The following is a 23,052-nucleotide window of genomic DNA, read 5'->3' on the forward strand; positions in this document are numbered from 1 at the left end:
ACTACAGAAATTCAATAGGTATAAAAATGCCCTTAGCGACAATTTTATTTTAGAGAAACAATGGGTTGCCAAGAGGCAATCTCACATCTTTATAATTTAATATACGATGCTCTAGACCAAAATGAAAACTGTTCAGTGATATTTCAGGGTATAGCTAAAGCATTTAACTCAGTAATCCTACTAATCCACGATCTACTTTTAATTAAATTATAACCAATGATAGACCTTAATACACTTTGGTACTGGCTTAAATCATATCTAACTCACAGATCCCAATCAGTTAAAATTAACGGAACAATTAGCGCCCTGTCCATTATTAAGTATGGTGTTCCGCAAGGAATAGTATTAGGTCCATTACTTTTTTCTATTTACTATATACGTAAATGATTTGTTAAATTTAGACATAGAAGGTGACATATTGGCTTTTGCTAGGCAACCATACGATATTATTTTTCAAGGGGGATAATTATAATTTGATAGAAAAAAAGGCTAATTTTGGACTTTCAATAGTGAATGATTAGTATAGTAAAAATAGTTTTTCGTTGGATAAAAATAAATCTACTTTTATTCCATTTACCTTGTCCAAAATTAATTTGTTTGACCAAATACTAAGAAAATCCTATTGTAATGATTGTAAAGGGAATAAATTAACAAGTATATGTTGTAAGAACTGTAGTTTTATAAAGAGAATTAGATCAGTATGATATCTAGGGGTAATTTTTGATGAGCATTTAAAATGGAAGCCTCACGTCGATATGCTTTAATATTGCGCTTACGGAAATGTTTTCAAGCTACGAACATCCTTGACATACAATGTCTAAAAATGATATATTTTGGTATAGTTCAATCCTTATTATTATATGATATAATAGTATGGGGCTCAGCATATCAAAATGCATTAAGACCTTTAAATACAACCCATAGAATACTCATTAGAATAATGATGAAAAATGATTTTAATAATCATAATTTAACACTTCTGATTTATTTAAAAAACTAAAAATATTAACGTTAAAAGAATTAGGTATATAATAAAACATCAATAATAACAAAAAAGACTTTAAAACGTCTATAACACTAAAAATTGTATAGCACGAGTGGTGGAGATAATTGTAATTTACTTATAAATAAACCTAATACAACATTAATGCAGAATTATTATACAACTAGAGGTACAACATTGTTTAACCAACTTCCCTCAGATATTAAATTATATAATAGAGAATACCTCTCATTTTTAATTAATACTCCGTTCTCTTTATAAGGGATCATTTGACTAATGTCCTTATTATTTTATGTTATTACTATTACTATTGTTTATATTACGCTGTTGCCATTGTATTGTTTATCACTATTATGAGTATTATGCTATAAGACTAGTCTATTATTATTATTATTATTAAAAATATGATTGTAATTAATTAATTATTATATTATATTTAGTATTATAGGAAGGTCAGTTACTAAATGTAAAAATTAAATACATTTTTGTTTTTCAGTTACTTGAACTCCCTACTCACAACACAAGCTTGCCTTTAGAGAGTAGTTATCAACTTACAACCCATGTAATTGCATTGCACATATATATTATACATAAATATATATTTATTTATATATATATTATATGTTATTACTATATTATTATATATATATATTTATATTTAATTTGTTTGTATAATTGATATTAATAATAAATAATACTTCAAATGCGTGAAATATTTGAATATTTTAATACAATTTCCATTGGTCATTAGTTATTGTTTTTTTTATATAATAAAGGTATTATATTGTTTTTTTTATATAATAAAGGTATTATATTGTTTTTTCTTTATTCAATTCTAGAAACACTGTGAATTTTTGCCTTAAATTTACCCGTATTGTTTATACACAAATGATTACTGAACCATGATATTACATTTCGATAAATATTAAATTTGTATACACTACACAGTACACACTAATACAACATAAAATGAATAATTTTATGATTAATGAAGATAAATCATGTTTAAAATTAAAATTCAGAAAAGAAAAAATTAACCATCATCTATAGTGTTACAAACAAACTTGCAATAATAATTAATTATATAATTATATTAGCTTAGGTATATTTAGTTACATAAAAAGTATCATTATTGCATCGTCGCAAGATGAGCCGAATCCTTAGAAAAGTTTCGCTATAAATAGTCGAAAACAAGGCCGTAGGTAATATACTCGTAGTATTATCATTTATCAGTTATCACTAATAGGTATGTCGACCACAATGCTCAATGCATTAATATCTTCAATGTTTTGCGTTTTTGTGAAATAGTTCAGACTTCATACACTAGCTATAGTTATACTCAATAGTCATATTTATTCCATACCTTTGTCTAGCACACAAATCTTTGGTCTCGTCTGAACTATCTGAACAATCCGCATGGCCGTCGCAAACCGCTGACGATTCTATACATAGTCCATTTGAACAATTAAACGTATCCTCGGGATTTCTGTAATTTTATTCAAATTTGCAACACATATTATAATGATTAAATATTAGTTACGCTATAGTAAACAATTACAATTTAAAAATGGCAATTAATTATATTACAATATTGCTCATTGGCTCACGAAGCCTTCTTGTTGCATACATTTTTTCGAAGTCAGATGACTTTTAAAATGGCCTATACGGCCATATGGTGATATTATATTATCGATATGCGCCTAGTTTAACGACCAACGTAGGTAAACATGATATTTAAAACTAATATTGAAATGCATTTTTAGAAAAAAAAATGGTTAATATTAGGTAGGTACTTCTCAGAGATGATAGGTAAGTATATATAATATAAATAATACTATATAGTAATTCATATATCATTGATAAGCAATAAGCATTTTTCAACAGATAAAATTGGACAATAACCCTCTTCCTAGTTGCGACTATGGTTAGTGAGTAGTCAGATAAAGACTAGAGAGTGATAGAATATGTTAAAAATAGCTATATACAATATAGATGCCAATATTAATGATTACACAGATTTGAATTAATTTTGTATGGTCAAATAGGGGTTAGGTTAACTTGTATATTTAATAATATTATAGTTACCAACACTGAGCAAGATGATACAGTTTGTCGTTTTTCTAGTTTTCTGTCACAAAAAATTCCTGTTCCTGAAATAATTAATTCGTAAACAATGTTAAGTGATGTAATATTATAATCAACATTTTGTGTATTATCTTAATGTATGGTCCTATAACGTGAATAATATTATAAATTAAGAGCCATATAATTATAATAGGTACTATTGTTTTAAATAAAATAATATAAACACCTAAGTCCTACAATAACTACTAGGTATAATATACCAACTCAAAATAGAAAGAGTCATCTTTGATTGGCTTTTTCTTCACTTTAATTTTCATTTTAGTACATTTTTTTCATTTCACATATTATTAAAGTAATACCTACTACTATAATTATGTTATACGATAAAGATCGTACATAGGCAAATAGTCACCTACTCTTTAAATAAAAAAATGTGAGTATGCCTAAGTCTAATAAAGAGCTTCAACTGCACAATATTATGTTCGTTATTGACTATAGTTCTGAGTTCCAAAATCATTTTTACATATAATACACACACGCGCATACCTATTGGCTTTTACCATTCATTAAATAATAGTTAATAAAAGTATACTTAAAATCAATAGCATACTATCAGAGTATTTATATTGTATACCTACGTTTTCAAAATTGACGAAATTGTTATCGCAATTAACTTTTGTTAAATAATTATAGTTTAATATGACATATTATTGTTTTCTAAAAATGTACAACTATTATTTATGCCTTTATTAATATTTAAAAACACTTCGCTATAGATAAATATTTGTATAACTATTAATTAATTATACTAAATTAATGGTATTACAAATTTACACCATAGCTTCATTATTTTCATATAATAATAATTTAATATTATATTAAAATGTGTCTCCGTTATTTATTACAGTTAAATTGTGATATTACGTACCGAAAATTAAACATGAATATATTAACCAGGAACAAGTCAACTTCATGGCCAATGACGAAATAATGTTGAAGCAAATTCTTATAATATCAACAATAAATATTAATGATAAATCAAATGAACGTCACTAAACACTAAAAAATATTTTACTGTAAATTGACAAATATATAGGTAAAATCTGACTGTAACATCATTTTAAAACGATCTCTATAGATAATATTAAGTACCTACAATATAATATAAACTGTTATAATATCAATACAACTGTACAACATATAATGTTGAGCCTTCTAAATAAATTAGTATTGCAGAATGCAGGTATTTAGTCGGTGTTGATGTTATTATGTACCACCTATACGAGCTACGTTCGTATTGTGGACCAAAGGACAGACTATGTACTACGTAGGTATGTAATGAAAATATGAGTGAGTAAGCAAACGTGTTTTAAAATTGATTGCACAGGTCCTACCTCCTACTACTACTTGTTCTATGCGTCCAGCAGCTATAATGATTTTTCTACTTAAATGTACATTATTAATATGTGTAAAACTGGTTATTCTACCTAATATGAAGGTATCTTTACATAAATCCATAGATATCACTATAAACAATAATGGATGTATGAATAAGTAAATTTATAGTAATTCTATGTAGTATAGTTTAAAATTTATATAGTATAATAAAGTATTTGTAATATTATAGTATCATTATTATTTATTTATATATTTTATATTCATTATATTTTATTATATTATAGATCAGCAGATAACATCTGAGTAATATTATAAGACGAATACCGTATACCATTAAACTATAATATATAGGTAGGAGGTAACTACTACAATAAAGCATATCGTATGCGCAATGATATCGACCGTTACAAACACCCTATCTATATATTTTTATACGGCTGTTGTGTGTATGTTAATATTATACTCTAATTAATTACTCATACCTACATAATATCGTGGATAAAAAATAATTAGGCATTCGTGTTGGAAAATACCAATGAACAATCCCCAGAAGTTTGCGTCACAGGTCAAGACCCAAAATAAACGCATTATAGACTTATATAGTAGATTAAATATATCATTGTTAATTCTTTTTGTCTTAAAGTTAACAGTATAATTAATTATAGGGCATTATATATTTATAAAGTTGGTAAAAAAAAAATAAGTAAAACAATTCATCAAAAAAATGTATTTATTTTTATTTTTTATACTTCCGAAAGACCTAAACAATAATTAATGATTTTAATAATAAAATTAAATATACATATATGCATAGAGATCGATAAAAGTTTTATTATTAAGTATTTAGGTACCTAATATACCACTAGGCACACTGTTTTTTTAAAATTCTGAGTGGAGTGATAAATGTATTGATTTTACAATGATGTGTTTTTTTTTTCATGGCTTTGCGCCAGAATTAACTGGAACCCCAAATACCCCTAAAAACCCTTAAAAAATCGGCTGTACTCTATTTTCGCCCTAGAGTAGCCCATTTGCAAACCGAAGATTATGGACATTTATGCCCGAAATAAAAAACTTAACACCCTGATTTATAGCCCAGATGCGCCCATGTTGCATGCAATGTTGCCGTCAGTTACCTTTAAGATCGTTTAAAAAAGTAAAATTTTAAGTAAAATCAAAATTAATAATCATTAAAAATAATTATAAATACTACACAGTATATACATATTACATATCTAAATATTATTTATATTGCATTAAATTATAAATTTCAAATATTTCAATTTTTAAGTAAAATCAAAATAATTAATAAATACAATTACAATATTACACATATATGTATATCCCAACAAAAACACTTCGTCGAACTCCGGATAAAAGATTGTTAAGTAAAAAAAAAAAATGGTCATTTATAAAACGTAAGCATTATAAAAATTTTATATCATTAATAAATGCTAAGTAAATTAAATTTAAAATACATTTATTCTATCTCAATAACTAATTTACTTTGAGAGAATTTATTTTCTTTATAATATAATAATTAAGACCTTTTTACAAAACAAATTTAGTAACATTTGTAATGGAAATTGGAAGTTGTGAACTGACATGTTTATTTGTCGAAATAAATTCTAGCAAAGTAAATTAGTTATTGAGATAGAATAAATGTATTTTAAATTTAATTTACTTAGCAATTATTAATGATATCAAATCTTTATAACGCTTAAGTTTTCTAAATGACTATTTTTTCTTTACTTATTTATCTTTTACACGAAATTCGACGAAGTGTTTTTGTTGGGATGTATCAGTAGTTTTTTTGTAACATATTTTTATGTGCCGGCATGAAATATGATTTGCAGGTTTTTCATGTTTTTATTTATTTATAATATTTTTATATTTTGCTCATTCAATATATTCAATTTTTGTTGAGCTGGATCTAAATTTATAATACACACTAGTCAATAATAAGAATGCCAATAATACACAAATTAAGTGAATTTAAACTTTCTTCAGTTTCCGTATCATGGATATGACTGCCTTTAATTTCGGTTAACTTTTTGAATGATTGGTTTTGACATATGCACTACAGGTTTTTTTTACACAATGCCAACTTATATGTCCAGAAAAAAGATTTCTACTCACGTGATATTTAAAATAACAAAAAACTAAACAGAGTTTTGAATTAACATGGGAAACGATAAAATATTATTTTAGATTTTAGAGTTACACGCCAATACACTCAATAAATGACAACGTTGCACGATTTTCACCCGATCTGAATCGGGCGCATATGGGCTATAATTTGGGGAGCAAATGGGCTACGATAATTGGGTTCGGGCGCAAATGGGTTGCGCCGAAAAAATCCAACACCCGAAACCCATATATAACCCGAATAATTTTGTTTTTTACAATCTTCATGTGATATATCATTTTGTATGTATTTCTTATGATTAGTTCGATTTTGTAGTTAATTTTTTGATAATTACAATAGTAGGGATTAACAAGAAGAATTTTACAATCAATTATTGGTAAATTTAATAAATATTTTCTTAAAAATAAAATCCAATAAAATCATTAATAATTGATTCTGATTAAGCCAAATCACCTGATACTAAATTATTTCTTATTATATATTATACATAATTTACTTTATTAGTATACATACAATATACATTATATATAAAATAAATCCAAATATAGGCTTTTATATAGCCCATATAGAAATATATTATACTACCTAATATAGTTGTTGTTTCAACAGAACAACGTATTCATAGTCGTGATTAAATAGTTATAACTAATAAGTAATAATACCTATAGTTTATTAATTCTTGATATTATTTGTCAATCAACTTCCCTAGTGGTATTATTATAATTTAGTATCGATTATCGTGGTTCATGATGGCTATATTTGTATTCATTATTTAAAATAGACTGTATTAAAGTAAAAGTATTATTCAAAAATAATTTATTACTGGAATGTAAATTTGGCTGTTTAGATCTATACTTACAACTATGTTTAAAATTGTGAACAAATAAATAAATGGAAACTTATACAATGTGTGATAAGAACTTAAGGTTCGTAGTTAGATTTACATAAATGACAAGGCCTCTAATGACTTCAATAAAATAAATAGGTACCTAAGTTATTTTGTTGAAATTTAAAAATAATATTCGTGGGTAATTGAAACTTTAGACTCTAAAGTTAAGACTCCTAATTTAGAGTATATTATAATTATATTTTACACACACAATGACTTTTCAAATGTATTTTTTTTTTCTGGCAAAATTGGATTTAATATTTTAATTTACTGTAGCACTGATGTTTATTAGTAAAATAAATCACTTTAACACAATAGTATCATCAAATATACTAAATTACTAAATAATATTATAGATTTACAGACCATCTTCGCTCAGAATCGTTTTTCGTATACAATAATTGTATATAATTGAATTCAAATTTAACATCATCCATCACAGTGACCCACTTGTAACCTACTGTACAACAGAGCGACATGCCGACATCCACTTATCCGCTTTGTATTTGTTAACTCCATAATGTATAAATGTAATTACTTGAATTTTTCAAATACATTTAAGACCTTAATATTTTTATTAATTAAGTAATAGCCTACCCACTTAGTTATTTATTGTTTATTTATTTTACTCATGGGTGAAATTGATGAAACTAACGTAAAAAAAGTTATATAAGATACAAAAATTTACTTCATAGTTTGAAGTGTTTGAACTATTGTTATTTGTTAGCACGGTTTAAGATAAATAGATTAGATAAATAGATGTCTATATTAAACCGAGCTTGTTTGTAAGTTGGCTTATTAATGTAAAATGTTACTCCTTCGGCTTTCTGCAATAACTCAATAGGTAAGTATGTGGCCGGATATGAGCACGTATGAGCCATGTGGTAAGACGGTACGTAGGTGGAGCTACTCCATGTTTTTCATTTACCTACCTACATATATTAGGTGCAACTTACTAATTATATCAGTATTTTGACGCGCCATAACTTTTTTTTCTAAGACCGTAATCTGCGAAAAGTGATAGTTTCGGGATAATCTTTTTCTACAATCTAATTACTTGGTTCTCAAATCTCAAAAAAAACATAGCTACCTAGTAAGTTACGTGCAGCTACTCTAGTGATATATCTATATCTTAGTTCGTGATTTTGGCCGATAATCACCGTACACTTCAACATGTCCTCTTCCATGCAAAGTTCCTTATCGTTTTTATCAGCCCCGACATGATAACGAATACAAAATATGTGGAAATTTATATTATGTTGAGTCGGTGCAATGACGTTTTGTTCTAAACCTGCAATAATCGTTAGCTAGTGCGTTTCAAAGTGTACGATGGGCTTCAAATTGAAAGCTCTAGTTGTAGTTTCGTCGGGACTTGTTTTAGGTGTGTGTACGTATGCCGCATACCGAACATGGAAGAAGCGACAGAGCAGTGCCGATGACGAAGGTTTCGAAGACGTTTCGAAGGCAAGTATTTACTTAAATATCTGAAATAGTTGCTCCAATAAAACAGACTCTAGATTTTGGCTTTACTTTGAATTGATTGATCATGTCTGTTTAGTTAGAAGAATCGTTGGAAAAGAAAGTATTGGTATTGGGTTTGGAAGGATCTGGTAAGTCAACATTAGTCTCACAAATTGTTAAGGAAGTCGGACAAAAAAGTATCGCATCAAATACTATGTACAAACCAACCGAAGGATTTAATGTTACGTCTTTATCTGATGGAGGTTCTCCTACAGTCAATATATGGGAAAGTAAGTAAATATTTTATTTATTATTACTCAGTCATGGTTACATTACAAGAAACATTAAAGTACCACACGACATATAACATATTAGCATAAAATAAAAGTTATAATAATTATCACGAAACAAAAAACAACAAAAAAAATATATATATAATAAAAATAGGTGAATTAATTAGAAGAGTTCGGTGGTTCAGTATTGGCAATCCTCATCATTCTTACAAGTGGCTCATTAGCAACATAATTTGTGGCCAAAGTAGGGATTTTTAAATTAATGCAAGAAAGAAGATTAGGATAGTCAATTTTACCTGAAAGTAAATTAGAAAGAAAAGTTAAATTAGATTGTACTCTCCTGTTAGCCAATGAAAATAATTGTAGAGTAAAAAGTACTGGAGAATAATCATGCTGCTGGCTCTGAATTTAAAAATACATACTCAGAAAAGTACAAACACTTACGCTGTACACACTTCAACAGATAACTATGACTAATTACATGATGATCCTACAATATAGATCTGTATTTAAGCACAGAGCAAACCAAGACACTGTATAATAATTTAATTAGGGTAACCAATTTGAACTGAGTATGTTTGACATACCCAAGAATTTTTAGTGCTTTGCAACTAGAAGATTCCATATGAGGAAAAAATGTTAATTTTGTGTCAACATCTTTATCCAAGTCTTTGACTGTTTCCTACTCTTATTACATTATATCCATTGATATTATAATTAAAGACAATCGAAGAACGTGATCAATAAAACAACATAGATCTGATTTTTAGAAATCATATTAATTTGTTAGATTTTGATATAGTCTACTGATTTTAAATATCTATATTATTTAGTTTGAAAAATGATAGGTTGCAGAAAGCAGTTCACAATTAAGCGACTATTACAATTTTTCATGGAAAAAATTTAAATTGTTATGATTGTATACACTTTAACAATTATTAGAAAATTAATTTACAATAATTTTTAGTTCTGTTATAATTAATTGATTTATTTTAGGTACTTAAAATTGTTATTTTTCTTTTTAGTTGGTGGCAAAGAAAGTGTACGAAGATATTGGCCAAAGTTTTTCCAGGATACAGATATCTTAGTGTTTGTTGTTGATGCCAGCAATAATTCAAATCAATCAGTTGTTGTGAGCGAGATAAAATCATTACTTGGCGATGCCCGTTTGACTTCTGTTCCCATTTTAGTCCTCGCCAATAAACAAGTAATGTTAACATTGATATTTGAAGTTGTTACTAATGATAAATTGCCATATTTTATAAACCATATTGTTTGGAAAATAGTAAAAAATAATTATCATCAGAGTGTGTGAAATCTATAATTTAATATGCATATACAATATAATCATATCTTGATTTGAAATCTGAGATAAATACATTCTTCTTTTTGATTGCAATGTTGAATATAATGTAATATACCTAGAATCTGTATCTGTTATATTTAGGATATGGCTGGAGCACTTAACGCAGAACAGATCTCAAATGTCCTCGATTTGAAAAGCATTCCATCTAGATCACATCAAGTTAAAGTGTTAGAAACTCAAACAAGACCAGAAACAAATGAAATTCATCAAACAGTATTAGAAGTTCGGAAAGTGCTCTTAAAATTAAGTTCCCATATGTAACAATATGTAACATGAAAGTATTTTTTTTTGTTCAGTTGAAACAGTGGCGTGTATGTATATAATATATTGTATACACTTACAAACTACAAAATAATATTATTTAAGATAACTCAATATCTCAATTTAAATAAATTTTTTATAGTATTTTCATATTTAAATACTTAAAGTTCTATGTTTCTTTTTAAAAATTATTATTTCATTTATTGGATATGATTTTTTAATCCCAAATGAGGATTATATTTTTTGTTTCAAATTAAAATACAGGATTATTTTCAAAAAAATATTGATTATGGAATCAATGTCTAATATCATTAGTCAGAATGGTCAAGTGTGAAGTAATTATAAACAAAGTTTAAAATAACATCAAAGAGAGAACAATGATTTTTTTATGAACAAACATAATAACTGTTCATTAGATTTGGGGATTAAATTTATAACTTAAATATTTCTCGTAATTTAATTAATGTCAATTAGATATTACAAGTTTAATTTTGATATATCAAAAATATAGAACTTAAAGCATTTAAAAATATATATAAAAACAAATTTTATTTACTGGAATAATTGGTGTCATGTTAAAAATCAACTTGTGTATACTTTTTTTTAACAAATAATTTTAAAAGATTCCAAATGGCTTATTTTTTTTTTTATTAAGATAATAACTAAAAACTAAATTATAAATCAGCTATTGGCTGTGGCATTAAATGCTCATAAGCCTTGATGCTTTTGAATGTTAAAATTTTTGCACGTATTTGTTTCCATGTCATTTGGTAAACATTTTTCGGATCCTTTGTCATCTCCTGTAATATATAATATTCAATATTTATAAACGCAACTTACTAGAAGCAGGATTTTAAATTAAAATTAAAATTCTAATATTTATTATTTATTGCAAAGACTATGTTTAACTCTTATCATAGTATTATAATATTTATATAGGTGCTATGACAAAGAATGTGTTTTATTTGCATAATTTTGGTATAATTTCATAGAGATGTTAAAAATGTTTTATGATGTTATGAAGTAGAATAAGAATAATATAATATTTTCAATACATTATTAATATTTAATAATATTTATCATATAAAATAATACAACAAAGAGAAGTTTGGAAATGCATTTTTTTTTTTATTGATCAATATTGTATTGATAAACTGTTTCAACAGTTATTAGACAATTTTAGGGACGCCATTTATACGGTTGAATGTCAAATAGTTGAACGTCAATATATTTAACGATAAAATCTTGAACATTCAAAACCTTGAACGTTACAACCTTGAATTTCAAAATCTTGAACACAAAAGTATAATTCGAAAATTCTTGCAAATCATTATTTTGGAAGTTATACCAAAAAAACTATAAAATAGTAATTTTTTCAAAAATACGTGATATCTACGATAAAAACATAAAAAAACTACATTTTGATTTTTTTTTAATTGTATGTTTTTATGATGGATAGAAGTATGCATAAAGATTCTAATTATCATACTTGCTGTTTAAAAATTCAAAAAATTGAAATCAAAATTGTTAAAAAAAATTAAAAAACAACTCGATATCACAATATCCCTTGGCAGTACTTGTCAGTTATCTCGACTACCGTAAAAATTATAAAAAAACTGTTTTAAAAACTAGCAATAATTAATAATTTACTATAGGAGGGAAATGCTCAGACATGCAATTTAAAATATCAATTCTTTGATGAAGTGTCTCAGTGATGCTATGCTAGCGGCACTCGTCGCTACGCTCCGCTCCACTAATCGAAAATATCCCCAGACTTGCTGTGCAAACCCACCTCATATAGGTCACAGGGTAAAAACTAGTATTAAAGTATTTATACCTTCCAACAATCGCTGATAATCTTAATAATAACAAAATAAAAAGTTCAAAGTTTTGACGGAAACTATTTGTTCAAGATTTTGACGTTCAAAGGTTTGACGAAAACTATTTTTTTGTTCAAGGTTTTGATGTTCAAGATTTTATGGTTCAATTGTTTGACATTCAATGTTTTGAAGGCCTCCCAATTTTAGTAATTACTTATTAGTTAACCTTATAATTGTCTCCATATTTCTCCATAAGACCAGTGATGAACTTAATCGTGCCAGGAGGCAATGTGATCTGTTTAATTCCTGTAGGTTTATTTGCTTGCTCTTCCAACATTTTGACAACTTGTGGTTGCTTTGGCTCTCTTTTACGCTAAAAGAAAAATATCTCATATTATGTTCTATAACAGAGGTTCTCAAACTGTGATACTTGTACCCTTTGGGGGTACTCAACATTTTCTAGGGTGTACGATTCTGGCCAACAAACCTTTAAATTTAAAGAGAAAAGATTTTTTTATATATTTTAGTAACCTAGAAGGGGTACTAAAAAATTGTACTGGTAAAAAGGGGTAGTGTCTATATAAGTTTGAGAACCCCTGTTCTATAAGAATGAATTCACTGACAGTAGTTTATTTGTATTAATCACTTAGTACAGTGTTACTATAGTCTATAATTGTTTCACTGACCTTTCTATTCTGTTCTTTTATTTCTTCGCCTTGTACTTGTGGTTGAGAATTGATGAAACCAGTTAAAATGGATTTGCTAGGATTATTTGTTAGTCCAAAGTTACTTAAGTTCTTAGCAACTGATACTTTGTCATTCCAATGATCTTTTATGAGTGGACTAAATTAGAAAAATTCCATTTTAATTATAAAATAAATATTGGAAGATGCTAAAATAGCATCACAAAAATCTTACAATTAAAACAATAGTTAACTAAACAGTAAAAGAAAATGATTATGCATTATAAATTATAATATTCGATTTATAAACAAAACTTAAAAGGTTGGCCATGGTGCAACATCGAAAGCAAGCAATTGTTCCAATAATAGAGAACTACCAATTACATACATATTATATTATGAAACTGATAAGACACACATAAACATTGCTTTGAGTCTTTGTATATTGTAATGTTTGACAGTTACAACATTTGCAAGCATATTTCTTTAAGATAGGTTTGTTAAAACGATACAATATTTTAAATTCTAAGCCAAATAAATAATTGTTTATAGTTTTATCGCCTAATAGTAATTATAATTATAGCATAGAGTATCTTACTCTAGTAATTGTTTATCGTTTCTAATAATTTGTGACGATACAATGCCCAATTTTGTGATTATTTTTGGGCGCACAATTATATTCACATATATGTAATAGTACTATATTATTCAGTTAAAGACAATTTTCTATACAACTTACCATGTAACGCTAGGCGTCTTCTTCATCTTTTTACCCAACTTTTTTTTATTATAGTTCACAGGCATTTTGTATTCAGTAATTCGTAACTTCGTAAGTAAAATAATTGTGGGAGATGTGGACCGTGGATGATGTTTTTTATTTTACTAAATCACTGCAGTTGTGGTACAGTCACTTACATTACACACGTGGTATACAGATATGAGATATCGTGGTCGAACTCGAACAATAATAAAACACTGATTAACATCAACAGCTGATAACGGCACAAACCAAACACAAACGGATCACTGCTGCAGGTCACGGTCTAAGATATAATGGACTGGTATCGACTATCGACTCATCAGTGGCCGTCAAAATGTCGGTAAAGCCGTCGTAAGATACAACTATGGGTAAAAGCGCCATCTATACATGTGTTATAAAAACACAATAATCAAAATAACTAATAAAAAACTCACAGATATATAAAAATAATGTATTATCTATATTAGTTCATGCTAAGCAAAGCATCTTACTCGTATATACAAATTATATTATTTTTATATATCTGTGGTGTCCATAAATGTGTTCCTCACAATAATATCGGAAAATACTGTTTATTTATTTTTCCTTGATTGTACAATATTGACAAATTTAGTAATACATTATTACCTATGTATTTAATACAAATAATAAACAAAATTGGGTCCAACACAATATAAATTTTAAAATAAAATAATAGATATATAATATCTATAGTCAACAATTTATTGGGTTTATCATTAAAAAAATACTGTTACATTTTTTTTGAAAATGAAACAGTAATTTAATAGTTTACACATTTCAACAAAGATACAAATATAACTTAAAAATAATCAACAATAAATATTAAATATATTTCATATTATAATAAATCAAATGGGTAACGGTTAACATGAAAAATATATCACAGGCAATATAATCATAAGAATAAATTGTATCAATTAGTTGTAACATTTAGTATACAAATAATTATGTCTTAATTATAGATAATAGTATGGTCAAGCTTTGGTTAACATCAAATCTCAATTCATTTTCAGACCTATAATAATTAATAAGAGTACTAAATTTGTTTTAAATAAAATTATTTTTTTTGTATGTACAATAAATATTTATTATAAATTCTAAGATGAATAAATTGTAAGTAAGAATGTTATATTATAATTAATAATCTTATTATATATCGGTAAATTAGTCAATATAAAATTATTTTATCAATCATTGTTTATAAATTAAAATTATAATTTCAATAATATCTCATAGAAACAATGTTTATTTATATTATTTTCTTATAAAATATAATGATAAACCATTGATTTTGTTTCTTCTTAAAGCACACTTTTTGGCTGATACATTTAAAATTTGAGATATTATTAAGATTCATTTATAATAATATTATCATAGTCTAATTCTGGAATGTCTGTTGAAAATTCTGTTGTAGTGGATGATAAAAATTGATTTAATGTTCTTTCAGTACATTCAGCAATGAACCTCAAAAATGGTCTGATATCTCCTTTATTGGCAAATTCCAAAGTTCGATAATACCTATTAGAAGAATTAATTTAAAATTACTATGGAAATATTTAATAAAACGTGCATAATAAAATATTAAATTTACTTATGTCTTTCTCCTTTTGGTATAATAACTGGTGGATAGCCAGCTTGCATTAGAATCATATTCATGAGCAGACGTGAAGTTCGTCCGTTACCATCAGTAAATGGATGTATATGTACTAATTTGTAATGCGCTAGAGCTGCAAATCTTACAGGATGTAGTCTAAGAGTAGATTCAGCATTAAGCCATATAGAAAAATTTTCCATTAAAGTTCCAATATGAGATGGACCTGGAGGAACATGACCACCAACAAATACCTAAGGAAATAAATACCAAAAAAAATAATTTCAAAAAATGTATTCATAGAATGCTATAATTGTTATACATACTTGTGTTTGACGAAAAACTCCACTTTCTAATGGATCAACAAATCCCATTACTCTTTTATGAATTTCCAAAATATCATCAACAGATATACTACCAAGTCGATTGATTAATGTTGCATTTATATATTTGAGAGCTGCTTCTAAACCTATTATCTCATTGTGCTCAGCAATACTTCTACCACCAATAGCCATTCTAGTTTCTAAAATAGATCTAGTTTCCGATAAAGACATTCTATTTCCTTCAATACCAACTGTATGGTAAATGTGCTAAAGAAAAAAAAACATTAATGATTCCAGTAAACAAAAAAAAAGTATGTAATCACTCTTATAAAAGAATGAACCATTTTTTTTTATAAATATTTTTATACAGTATTGTCTTCTAAAACTATTGACACTGACAAATTTTTGTAATATACCTATACATTTTTTTAAAGGATAACTACATTAACTTGTTTGAATTTAATATAATAAATAAACAGGGTGATTTTTTTAAGCATGATCACTCCACTATTATGTTTAAATTGAGATTATAGAAATGTCAGAAACTTTTTGTTCACATTTAGATTACAGCACAACATTTTTGGAAAAAAACATCTGACTCACGATTTGCATTAAAACATGTAGGTTCTAATTTTGGGGAACCAAAGTTGGTAATATTTAGAGATACTTCTTAAACACTGTGAAAAGTCTTCTAAAATATTGTCTATAACTACATATAAAAATGTAAAAATCAGAATTTTAATATATTATGCATAATTTAAACATGGCAATGGGGTGTTAAAAAAATTATCCTATGTACAAACAATATATTATTTTATATTGAAAAATTAAACAAAATTAAAAGTCATTTAAATCATTTCCATGTGGTTAAGTACCTGAAAATATGCTTCTTTTTTTGCTCTTCTAAGAGCCATATTAGAATCTGATATTAAAGCCATTTTATCTCTTTTCTCGTCAATACGCTTGAGCTGTTGCCAATCCAAATCATCAACAATAATTTGAGTTCTTTTACGATTGATCAATGCCTCTTTATGTTTTGGACTATGTATAAGTGCCTGTTGTTAAAAATACTTTAAATAAATTAAAAGGTCTAAGATTATTTTTATTAACTAACCTTATAATACATCTGATCAGCAGTTAAAATGTCGTCTCGAAGTGTTTCAATAAGTTCACCATAACCATTTAATAAGTCAGGATTTTTTGGAGCAAGTGCAATACCGTGTTCAATAAGTTTCAAAGCTTTTTCACCTTTACCCATCGATTTCATTTCGTTTGCAGCAACCAATGACATTAGAGCTTCTAAATTATCTTGATCAGCTATATAAATTAAATTATATCAAAGTATACATAAAAAAAATATTGAATAATTATTTCAACTTACACACAACATCCACATCTGTTTCTCTGATGATTAGTTCATGAGCATCTTGATTCGAATCAACGTATTCATGATCATCGAAATCAATAATGGAAAACGGGCGACGTACAATCAGATGCCTAGTTTTATCGTCAACATATGGTGTGTAGTTCCAGTATTTATTTAATAATATACTAGACAGTGCTCCGAACAAAAATATAAAGATCACGGAATAATATTTGTACATTATCCCATTGGTTTGGTATAACTTCAGAGCTAAACACCGCATGGTTAGAACCTTATATCAACAATACTTATAATATAATAATATATAACACTTCACGATGGCCCGGCAATGTACACAACAGGCTTTGTTCTAATCACGATCTTCATGCTGGTTATTGATCCAAAAACGACTCCGTCCATAGTTCAAAGCCCTCAATATTGGTGTTGAGTAATAAACATATTGTTAAAACGGTGGACTAGGTAAGATACGACATAAGATCATCTTCAATGTTGCAGTGGCACAACTAACAGTAAACAAGTAAATCGACTACAATATTGCATGTCCAGTAGACATGTTCACATGTACATATTACATACTACGGTGTACACTGTACACTACTCTTAAAAGGTTTTAATTTTTATAATATTAAACTATACATACTCGTCAGCCGTCTCTCGTCAAGCGACAGTCATCTGCTGCAGTCATCACCGGTATATCTTCATTCTTCATTCTTCATTCTTTAATCTTTTCTATGGGTATCGTCACTTGTCAGTATTGTTGTTGTCAGTGTTGTCGCTCGTCAGCACGATAACCTGATAAGTGATAACACCGTTTATAAAAGATAAAAAATAAATACAGGAGTTTAAAAATTATATCTTTTATTTATCTGTCCTCACATGCTTGGATCCATGATTCATAACATTACAGTAGGTAATATGAATAATGGAATGTAATGTTATATTATAATATAGTGGTAGCACAGAATGACATAATTTTTTTATTTTATTGTACATTATAATATTTAATATTTATTCTGTGGTAAGATGTCAGTAGTCAGTACTCACTAAAATTACAGATCACTCAAGCATTGATATTTGATAATTATGAATAATTATTAATTCCCAAAACTAAATTGGTTTAACTTGTTTCTGTGTTCGAATAGTTTCGAAATCCTTTTTAAGAATTTTAAATTTCTGGTCTCGTTTGAAGAACATTTTATGAATACAATGGTGTCCTTTGGAAAGTGTCAGCAGTGGTACAGCTGCTTTCAAAAAACGTCCACTAAAAGTTTAATAAATACCTTATACAATGTTTCTTCAAAATCGAAATATTTAAATCACAGTATACAACGTAGACACATGTCAACCGTCGACGATTCAAAAAACATAAATGAAACAGACTTAAAAAAGTTGTTGGAAGATGCAACAGTTCCAGAAGAGTCATCCGTTGTTGGAGACACTGAAAACTGGACAACATCTCCATACCCAAAAGGTTAGAATTACATATTCAGAACAGTATTTATTTTAATTGATCTATCGTTTATAATTAGGTTCATATGTACCTCATAAAAACCAGTCTCAAGCGCAGCATGCTCTACGACCAAAAGTGGACCCTAAGGAAACGTCAATACTGGTGTTTCCTGGCCAAGGTACCCAGTTTGTGGGCATGGGAAAAATTCTGTTAGTGTTTCCTCAGGTTGTAGATATGTTCAATGCGGCCAGTGAAATACTGAAGTATAATCTATTGAAACTTTGTTTGGAAGGACCAAAATCTAAACTGGATCAGACCATATATAGTCAACCAGCAATTCTTGTGTGTTCTTTGGGCGCCATTGAGAAACTAAAAGAAGAGCAACCTAGTGCCATTGAAAATTGTATGGCTGTTGCTGGTTACAGTATTGGAGAATTTGCCGCTCTTACATTTGCAGGATGTTTTTCATTTGAACAAGGTAATAAATAACTAGGTTTTATGATCATAGCCCATAGTTATCATTTTTCTATAAAATTCTTTGACCTTTTCAGCTGTCAGTTTAGTTAAAGTACGCGCTGAAGCAATGCATTATGCTTCAGAAATTGAACCAGGTGGAATGGCTAACATTTACTTAAGACCTGATTCTAAATTAAATTATGCTATGAAAATGGCCAGAGATTGGTGTCTGGATAAAGGAATCGAAAAACCTGTTTGCTCCATATCAAACTATTTGAATCCTGATTGTAAAGTGGTTGCTGGACATTTAGAAGTAAGGAATATTTGAACTGGTATTTAGTTAAAAATCCTTAGCATGAAAAAACAATCCATTTTTAAATTTTTATACTTCTTGAATGATAATTATTATTTAAATAATAAAATATATAGGTATAATTTGTATTATACATAAAATTACTCGAGGTTGGTACACAATTGGGTACCTATTCGTTTAGTGTGGAACCTAGTGGACCGATAAATAATTTAAAAACAGACAAATTAAAATTATAAATTTATGTTAGTTATAATTAATTAGTAATATAAGTATATAATAATTCAGGATTACCATTTAATAATGTTAAAATCAGTCAAATAAAATACCAGTAAAAAAAAAAAAATGTATAAATATTGAATTCTTTGCAGCAATATGTCAAAATTATTCAACAAAATTATTTCATTAAAAAAAAATCTCTGTATCAATTACAAAAACAAAATATGATTGCTTTTTATTGGTTGGCATAAACATTTTATTATAAAGGTATTTTTAAAATAGAATTACACACATTTGGCTCTAACTTGTTTATGGTTCTCAGAACTATTTTGTTGAAATGGAAGTTTCACTGTATTTTAAGAGTTTTTTCCTCAATAATATAGAACATTCCTGTAATATGTTGTAACTTATAACTTCTAAGCTTTATTGATATTTTATTGATCATTTAAATTATTATTAGTTAACACGAAAGCCACAGATAAATAGTATTAAAATAGTTTTTATACTGGGAATTTTTTTCCTCAATAATTCACTTAAATTACAATATTATAATATTGGGACTGAAAATGATTATAACATCACGTATTAAAAATATTTATTGCTTTTTTTTTATTTTTTTTAGGCATTAAAATATTTGGAATCCAATCTAAAACAATATAATCTTAGAAAGATGCAAAGGTTAAATGTTTCTGGTGCGTTTCATACAGACCTCATGCTCCCTGCTGTTGAACCATTTGCAGCTGCACTTCATAAAATAAAAATAGCAGAACCTCTGATAGCTGTCCACTCAAATATTGATGGAAAACGATATCAGAACAGCGCTCAAGTGTTTAGAAATTTACCCAAACAAATATACAAACCTGTGAAGTGGGAACAGACATTACACATACTGTACGAACGTCCAGTTGGATCAAATTTTCCCGATACCTTTGAGTGTGGACCTGGCTCAACCCTTAGAAATCTATTAAAAACAGTTAATTCTAAAGCACATTCTACGTGTCGGACTATTGATATTTAATATACATATAGAGTAGGTAGATTTTAATTAAAAATATATTTGTAATGTAACACCAGTTAATTGTTATAGACTTATAGATAAATTCTCTCAATAGCTAATTCTATTCCCTGAGATTTATATACAAATAAACTACATCTGGTTTATATTAAGATACATAATAACATAAAATTCTATAATTTAAAACACAAATACCATTGTATCAGAAATAAATTATCATTAAACGTATTAATATAATTCTTATTTAGCTCCCTGACAATTTTTATATTTATTAATTATTCCTGTGTAGCTTTTGATGAAACAAAGTAATGTGACATTAGTAAATTCTAATGTTGATAGAACTTTCAAAGTTATAGCTATTCAAAATATGTTATTCTACGGCACGGCTTAAAAAGCTAACTTTGGAATAATTCTCAATATATTATGGTGAAAATGATAAGGCAGACTACTGATGGTTTTAAGTTTAAGGTCTGAGTTCTTTATACATTTATATCCTAACTCAACTTATCAAACGTTTAGCACTTTTTTCTTATGAATTTTAAACTCGTGAATTAACATTGTCAATTGTTATAGAATTTTGTTATTTTTACATATTAATAAATTCAACATAAATTATTAATATATATATAGTGTATATTATATTTTATACTAATCATTATGAGTGTTAATTTAATTTTTTTAAACACTTAATAATAATTTTAAATTGTAAAAATGCAAAATTGCACTATTAACACGACCAGCTGACCTGTTTTAACTGAGGGTCACTGACTGCCACTGGTTCGATAGGCAACCTGCAATTGACCTACAAGCTTGTTGTGTAGTGCTGTTTTATTGAAAATGCAGTACTGCACTACATCTCTGTATAATAATAATAGGTACACCAATTATGTGGTGTTTAGAATTTGAGGAAATTCATTTATGGGTAAATCAATGTTATTACTTATTAGCTCTTTTGAACATGAGCTAGAAAGTATATCATAAATTTTTAAACTCCTCATGAAAAAGGTGTAAAACGAATATTTTTTTTTTAAATGTTTAAATATAAAATTTAAAAATGATATGTGATTGAATATTATTTTTATTGTACATGCCTGCTTACAAATCTGTAAATGTGTCCTGTATCATATCCGAATTCCTAGTCTCTATATTTGTTCTACATAATAAAAAGAATAAACAGTAAGAGCTTGCACTTGAAAATACATATATAAGTAAATAATAATAATTTATATTATGTTCCTTCTCACACCACTAACGTACACATTATTATGCACGCCCAGGCATCTATTTATGCCAACTAAAAAACTATTTGGATAATGTAAATAGTATAAAAAGTATATTTTATTAATTATTATTGAGAAAATAATTTCCCAGTATCCACCTACACAATATAATATTTCCTCAAAATTTTAAAAATAGCCGTTTTTCCTCCAACAATCGTCCCGTCCGTATTTGACTGACATTAAAGGCAAACGCCAAACAGGGTCCTGCATAAAAATTTGAGTATTAAAAATAATTGAAATGACGCCACTGGATATGAATAATCATTAATCTTGGAGTCGTATAGACAATATGGTGCCTATTTTAATATTATCATATGTTAGGTAATAATATGTATACCTTCTATTATCTAATATAAAAAAAAAAATAATCTATAATTTGCTGTGTTGTAAATAATTTAATTATATAGATTGTTGGCAGTGCTCAAATAAACTCAGTTTGTATTTTCTGGGTTTATAATCAACGTAACGTAATAGGTAAATACATATATAGTATTTTATACTCCGAAGTTTATTTATTAAATAATTGTTTATTTAACATTAGAAACATGTTACCTATAGAAAAGTCAGTTTTCGTCGGTCATGTTAATTATTTTCTTTGCAATAAACGGACTACAGCAACAGCACCCACTTGAAACCAGCTCTGAAGTGCAATGCTGTTTAGTCTCGGGCAGCAGAGTATTAAGCGGGCAGTGCGCCAATAATATTACATATTATTACCGACCTATTTTGCGAATAAAAATCAAATGTTTAAAAATACTTTTGATTGATGTACAACACTGTCTATATTATGTATTATGTATAGGTACTGTACACCTTTAATCTATTAAATAATCGT

The 23,052-nt window shown here is 27.4% G+C and overlaps 5 protein-coding genes and 1 long non-coding RNA gene across 8 annotated transcripts in view; 2 read left to right on the forward strand and 4 right to left on the reverse strand.

Moving 5' to 3' along the window:
* The window catches only part of LOC111034525 (modular serine protease-like), a 41,456-nt gene extending 37,032 nt beyond the window's left edge, over positions 1 to 4,424 (reverse strand). Inside the window, exons 1-4 of one of the 3 annotated variants that reach the window (XM_022315796.1) lie at positions 4,245 to 4,424; positions 4,017 to 4,147; positions 3,093 to 3,153; positions 2,367 to 2,489 (exon numbers count right to left, since the gene is read on the reverse strand). In XM_022315796.1, the coding sequence (XP_022171488.1) occupies positions 2,367 to 2,489; positions 3,093 to 3,153; positions 4,017 to 4,062 (230 nt within the window). In that variant the 5' untranslated portion in view covers positions 4,063 to 4,147; positions 4,245 to 4,424. Of the gene's footprint in view, positions 1 to 2,366; positions 2,490 to 3,092; positions 3,154 to 4,016 lie in introns of all 3 variants that reach the window. The other 2 variants (XM_022315797.1, XM_022315795.1) reach the window with 2 other exon arrangements.
* Positions 4,425 to 8,735: 4,311 nt separating this feature from the next.
* Positions 8,736 to 10,911, forward strand: LOC111034521 (ADP-ribosylation factor-like protein 3). Its single transcript, XM_022315790.1, has 4 exons — positions 8,736 to 8,988; positions 9,083 to 9,275; positions 10,304 to 10,485; positions 10,726 to 10,911. The coding sequence occupies exons 1-4, from the start codon at positions 8,854 to 8,856 to the stop codon at positions 10,903 to 10,905; spliced, it is 690 nt and encodes a 229-aa protein (XP_022171482.1). The 5' UTR covers positions 8,736 to 8,853; the 3' UTR covers positions 10,906 to 10,911.
* Positions 10,912 to 11,427: 516 nt separating this feature from the next.
* LOC111034519 (nucleolar protein 16-like) lies at positions 11,428 to 14,470 on the reverse strand. The gene is made up of 4 exons (XM_022315788.1): positions 14,148 to 14,470; positions 13,412 to 13,568; positions 12,952 to 13,098; positions 11,428 to 11,705 (listed from the first exon to the last, which is right to left on the reverse strand). The coding sequence occupies exons 1-4, from the start codon at positions 14,210 to 14,212 to the stop codon at positions 11,580 to 11,582; spliced, it is 495 nt and encodes a 164-aa protein (XP_022171480.1). The 5' UTR covers positions 14,213 to 14,470; the 3' UTR covers positions 11,428 to 11,579.
* A 917-nt stretch (positions 14,471 to 15,387) lies between these two features.
* Positions 15,388 to 18,252, reverse strand: LOC111034507 (adenosine monophosphate-protein transferase FICD homolog). Its single transcript, XM_022315777.1, has 7 exons — positions 18,128 to 18,252; positions 17,485 to 17,990; positions 17,218 to 17,420; positions 16,979 to 17,158; positions 16,107 to 16,370; positions 15,781 to 16,034; positions 15,388 to 15,707 (listed from the first exon to the last, which is right to left on the reverse strand). The coding sequence occupies exons 2-7, from the start codon at positions 17,747 to 17,749 to the stop codon at positions 15,536 to 15,538; spliced, it is 1,338 nt and encodes a 445-aa protein (XP_022171469.1). The 5' UTR covers positions 17,750 to 17,990; positions 18,128 to 18,252; the 3' UTR covers positions 15,388 to 15,535.
* A 101-nt stretch (positions 18,253 to 18,353) lies between these two features.
* Positions 18,354 to 21,558, forward strand: LOC111034508 (probable malonyl-CoA-acyl carrier protein transacylase, mitochondrial). The gene is made up of 4 exons (XM_022315778.1): positions 18,354 to 18,958; positions 19,017 to 19,415; positions 19,489 to 19,706; positions 20,545 to 21,558. The coding sequence occupies exons 1-4, from the start codon at positions 18,685 to 18,687 to the stop codon at positions 20,938 to 20,940; spliced, it is 1,287 nt and encodes a 428-aa protein (XP_022171470.1). The 5' UTR covers positions 18,354 to 18,684; the 3' UTR covers positions 20,941 to 21,558.
* On the reverse strand, positions 21,228 to 23,005 carry LOC111034510. Its single transcript, XR_002604552.1, has 2 exons — positions 22,770 to 23,005; positions 21,228 to 22,421 (listed from the first exon to the last, which is right to left on the reverse strand). It is a non-coding gene; the product is annotated as an uncharacterized LOC111034510 (long non-coding RNA).
* Between the last annotated feature and the right edge of the window lie 47 nt (positions 23,006 to 23,052).

Source organism: Myzus persicae, unplaced genomic scaffold (genome assembly GCF_001856785.1).
Source record: "Myzus persicae strain clone G006 unplaced genomic scaffold, MPER_G0061.0, whole genome shotgun sequence".
In the NCBI taxonomy this organism is placed as follows: Eukaryota; Metazoa; Arthropoda; class Insecta; order Hemiptera; family Aphididae; genus Myzus; species Myzus persicae.

Coding starts and splice junctions, on each gene's coding strand:
- LOC111034521 (XM_022315790.1), top strand. CDS start 8,854: ATGGGCTTCAAATTGAAAGCTCTAGTTGTAGTTTCGTCGGGACTTGTT. Junction 8,989..9,082: donor GTTTCGAAGACGTTTCGAAG/GCAAGTATTTAC, acceptor ATGTCTGTTTAG/TTAGAAGAATCGTTGGAAAA. Junction 9,276..10,303: donor TACAGTCAATATATGGGAAA/GTAAGTAAATAT, acceptor TTTTCTTTTTAG/TTGGTGGCAAAGAAAGTGTA.
- LOC111034519 (XM_022315788.1), bottom strand. CDS start 14,212: ATGCCTGTGAACTATAATAAAAAAAAGTTGGGTAAAAAGATGAAGAAG. Junction 13,569..14,147: donor AAGACGCCTAGCGTTACATG/GTAAGTTGTATA, acceptor TTTCTAATTTAG/TCCACTCATAAAAGATCATT. Junction 11,706..12,951: donor AATATGGAGACAATTATAAG/GTTAACTAATAA, acceptor TATATATTACAG/GAGATGACAAAGGATCCGAA.
- LOC111034507 (XM_022315777.1), bottom strand. CDS start 17,749: ATGCGGTGTTTAGCTCTGAAGTTATACCAAACCAATGGGATAATGTAC. Junction 17,159..17,217: donor CTGATCAGATGTATTATAAG/GTTAGTTAATAA, acceptor TTTTAACAACAG/GCACTTATACATAGTCCAAA. Junction 15,708..15,780: donor CCAAAAGGAGAAAGACATAA/GTAAATTTAATA, acceptor TTCTTCTAATAG/GTATTATCGAACTTTGGAAT.
- LOC111034508 (XM_022315778.1), top strand. CDS start 18,685: ATGAATACAATGGTGTCCTTTGGAAAGTGTCAGCAGTGGTACAGCTGC. Junction 19,416..19,488: donor ATGTTTTTCATTTGAACAAG/GTAATAAATAAC, acceptor TGACCTTTTCAG/CTGTCAGTTTAGTTAAAGTA. Junction 19,707..20,544: donor TGGTTGCTGGACATTTAGAA/GTAAGGAATATT, acceptor TATTTTTTTTAG/GCATTAAAATATTTGGAATC.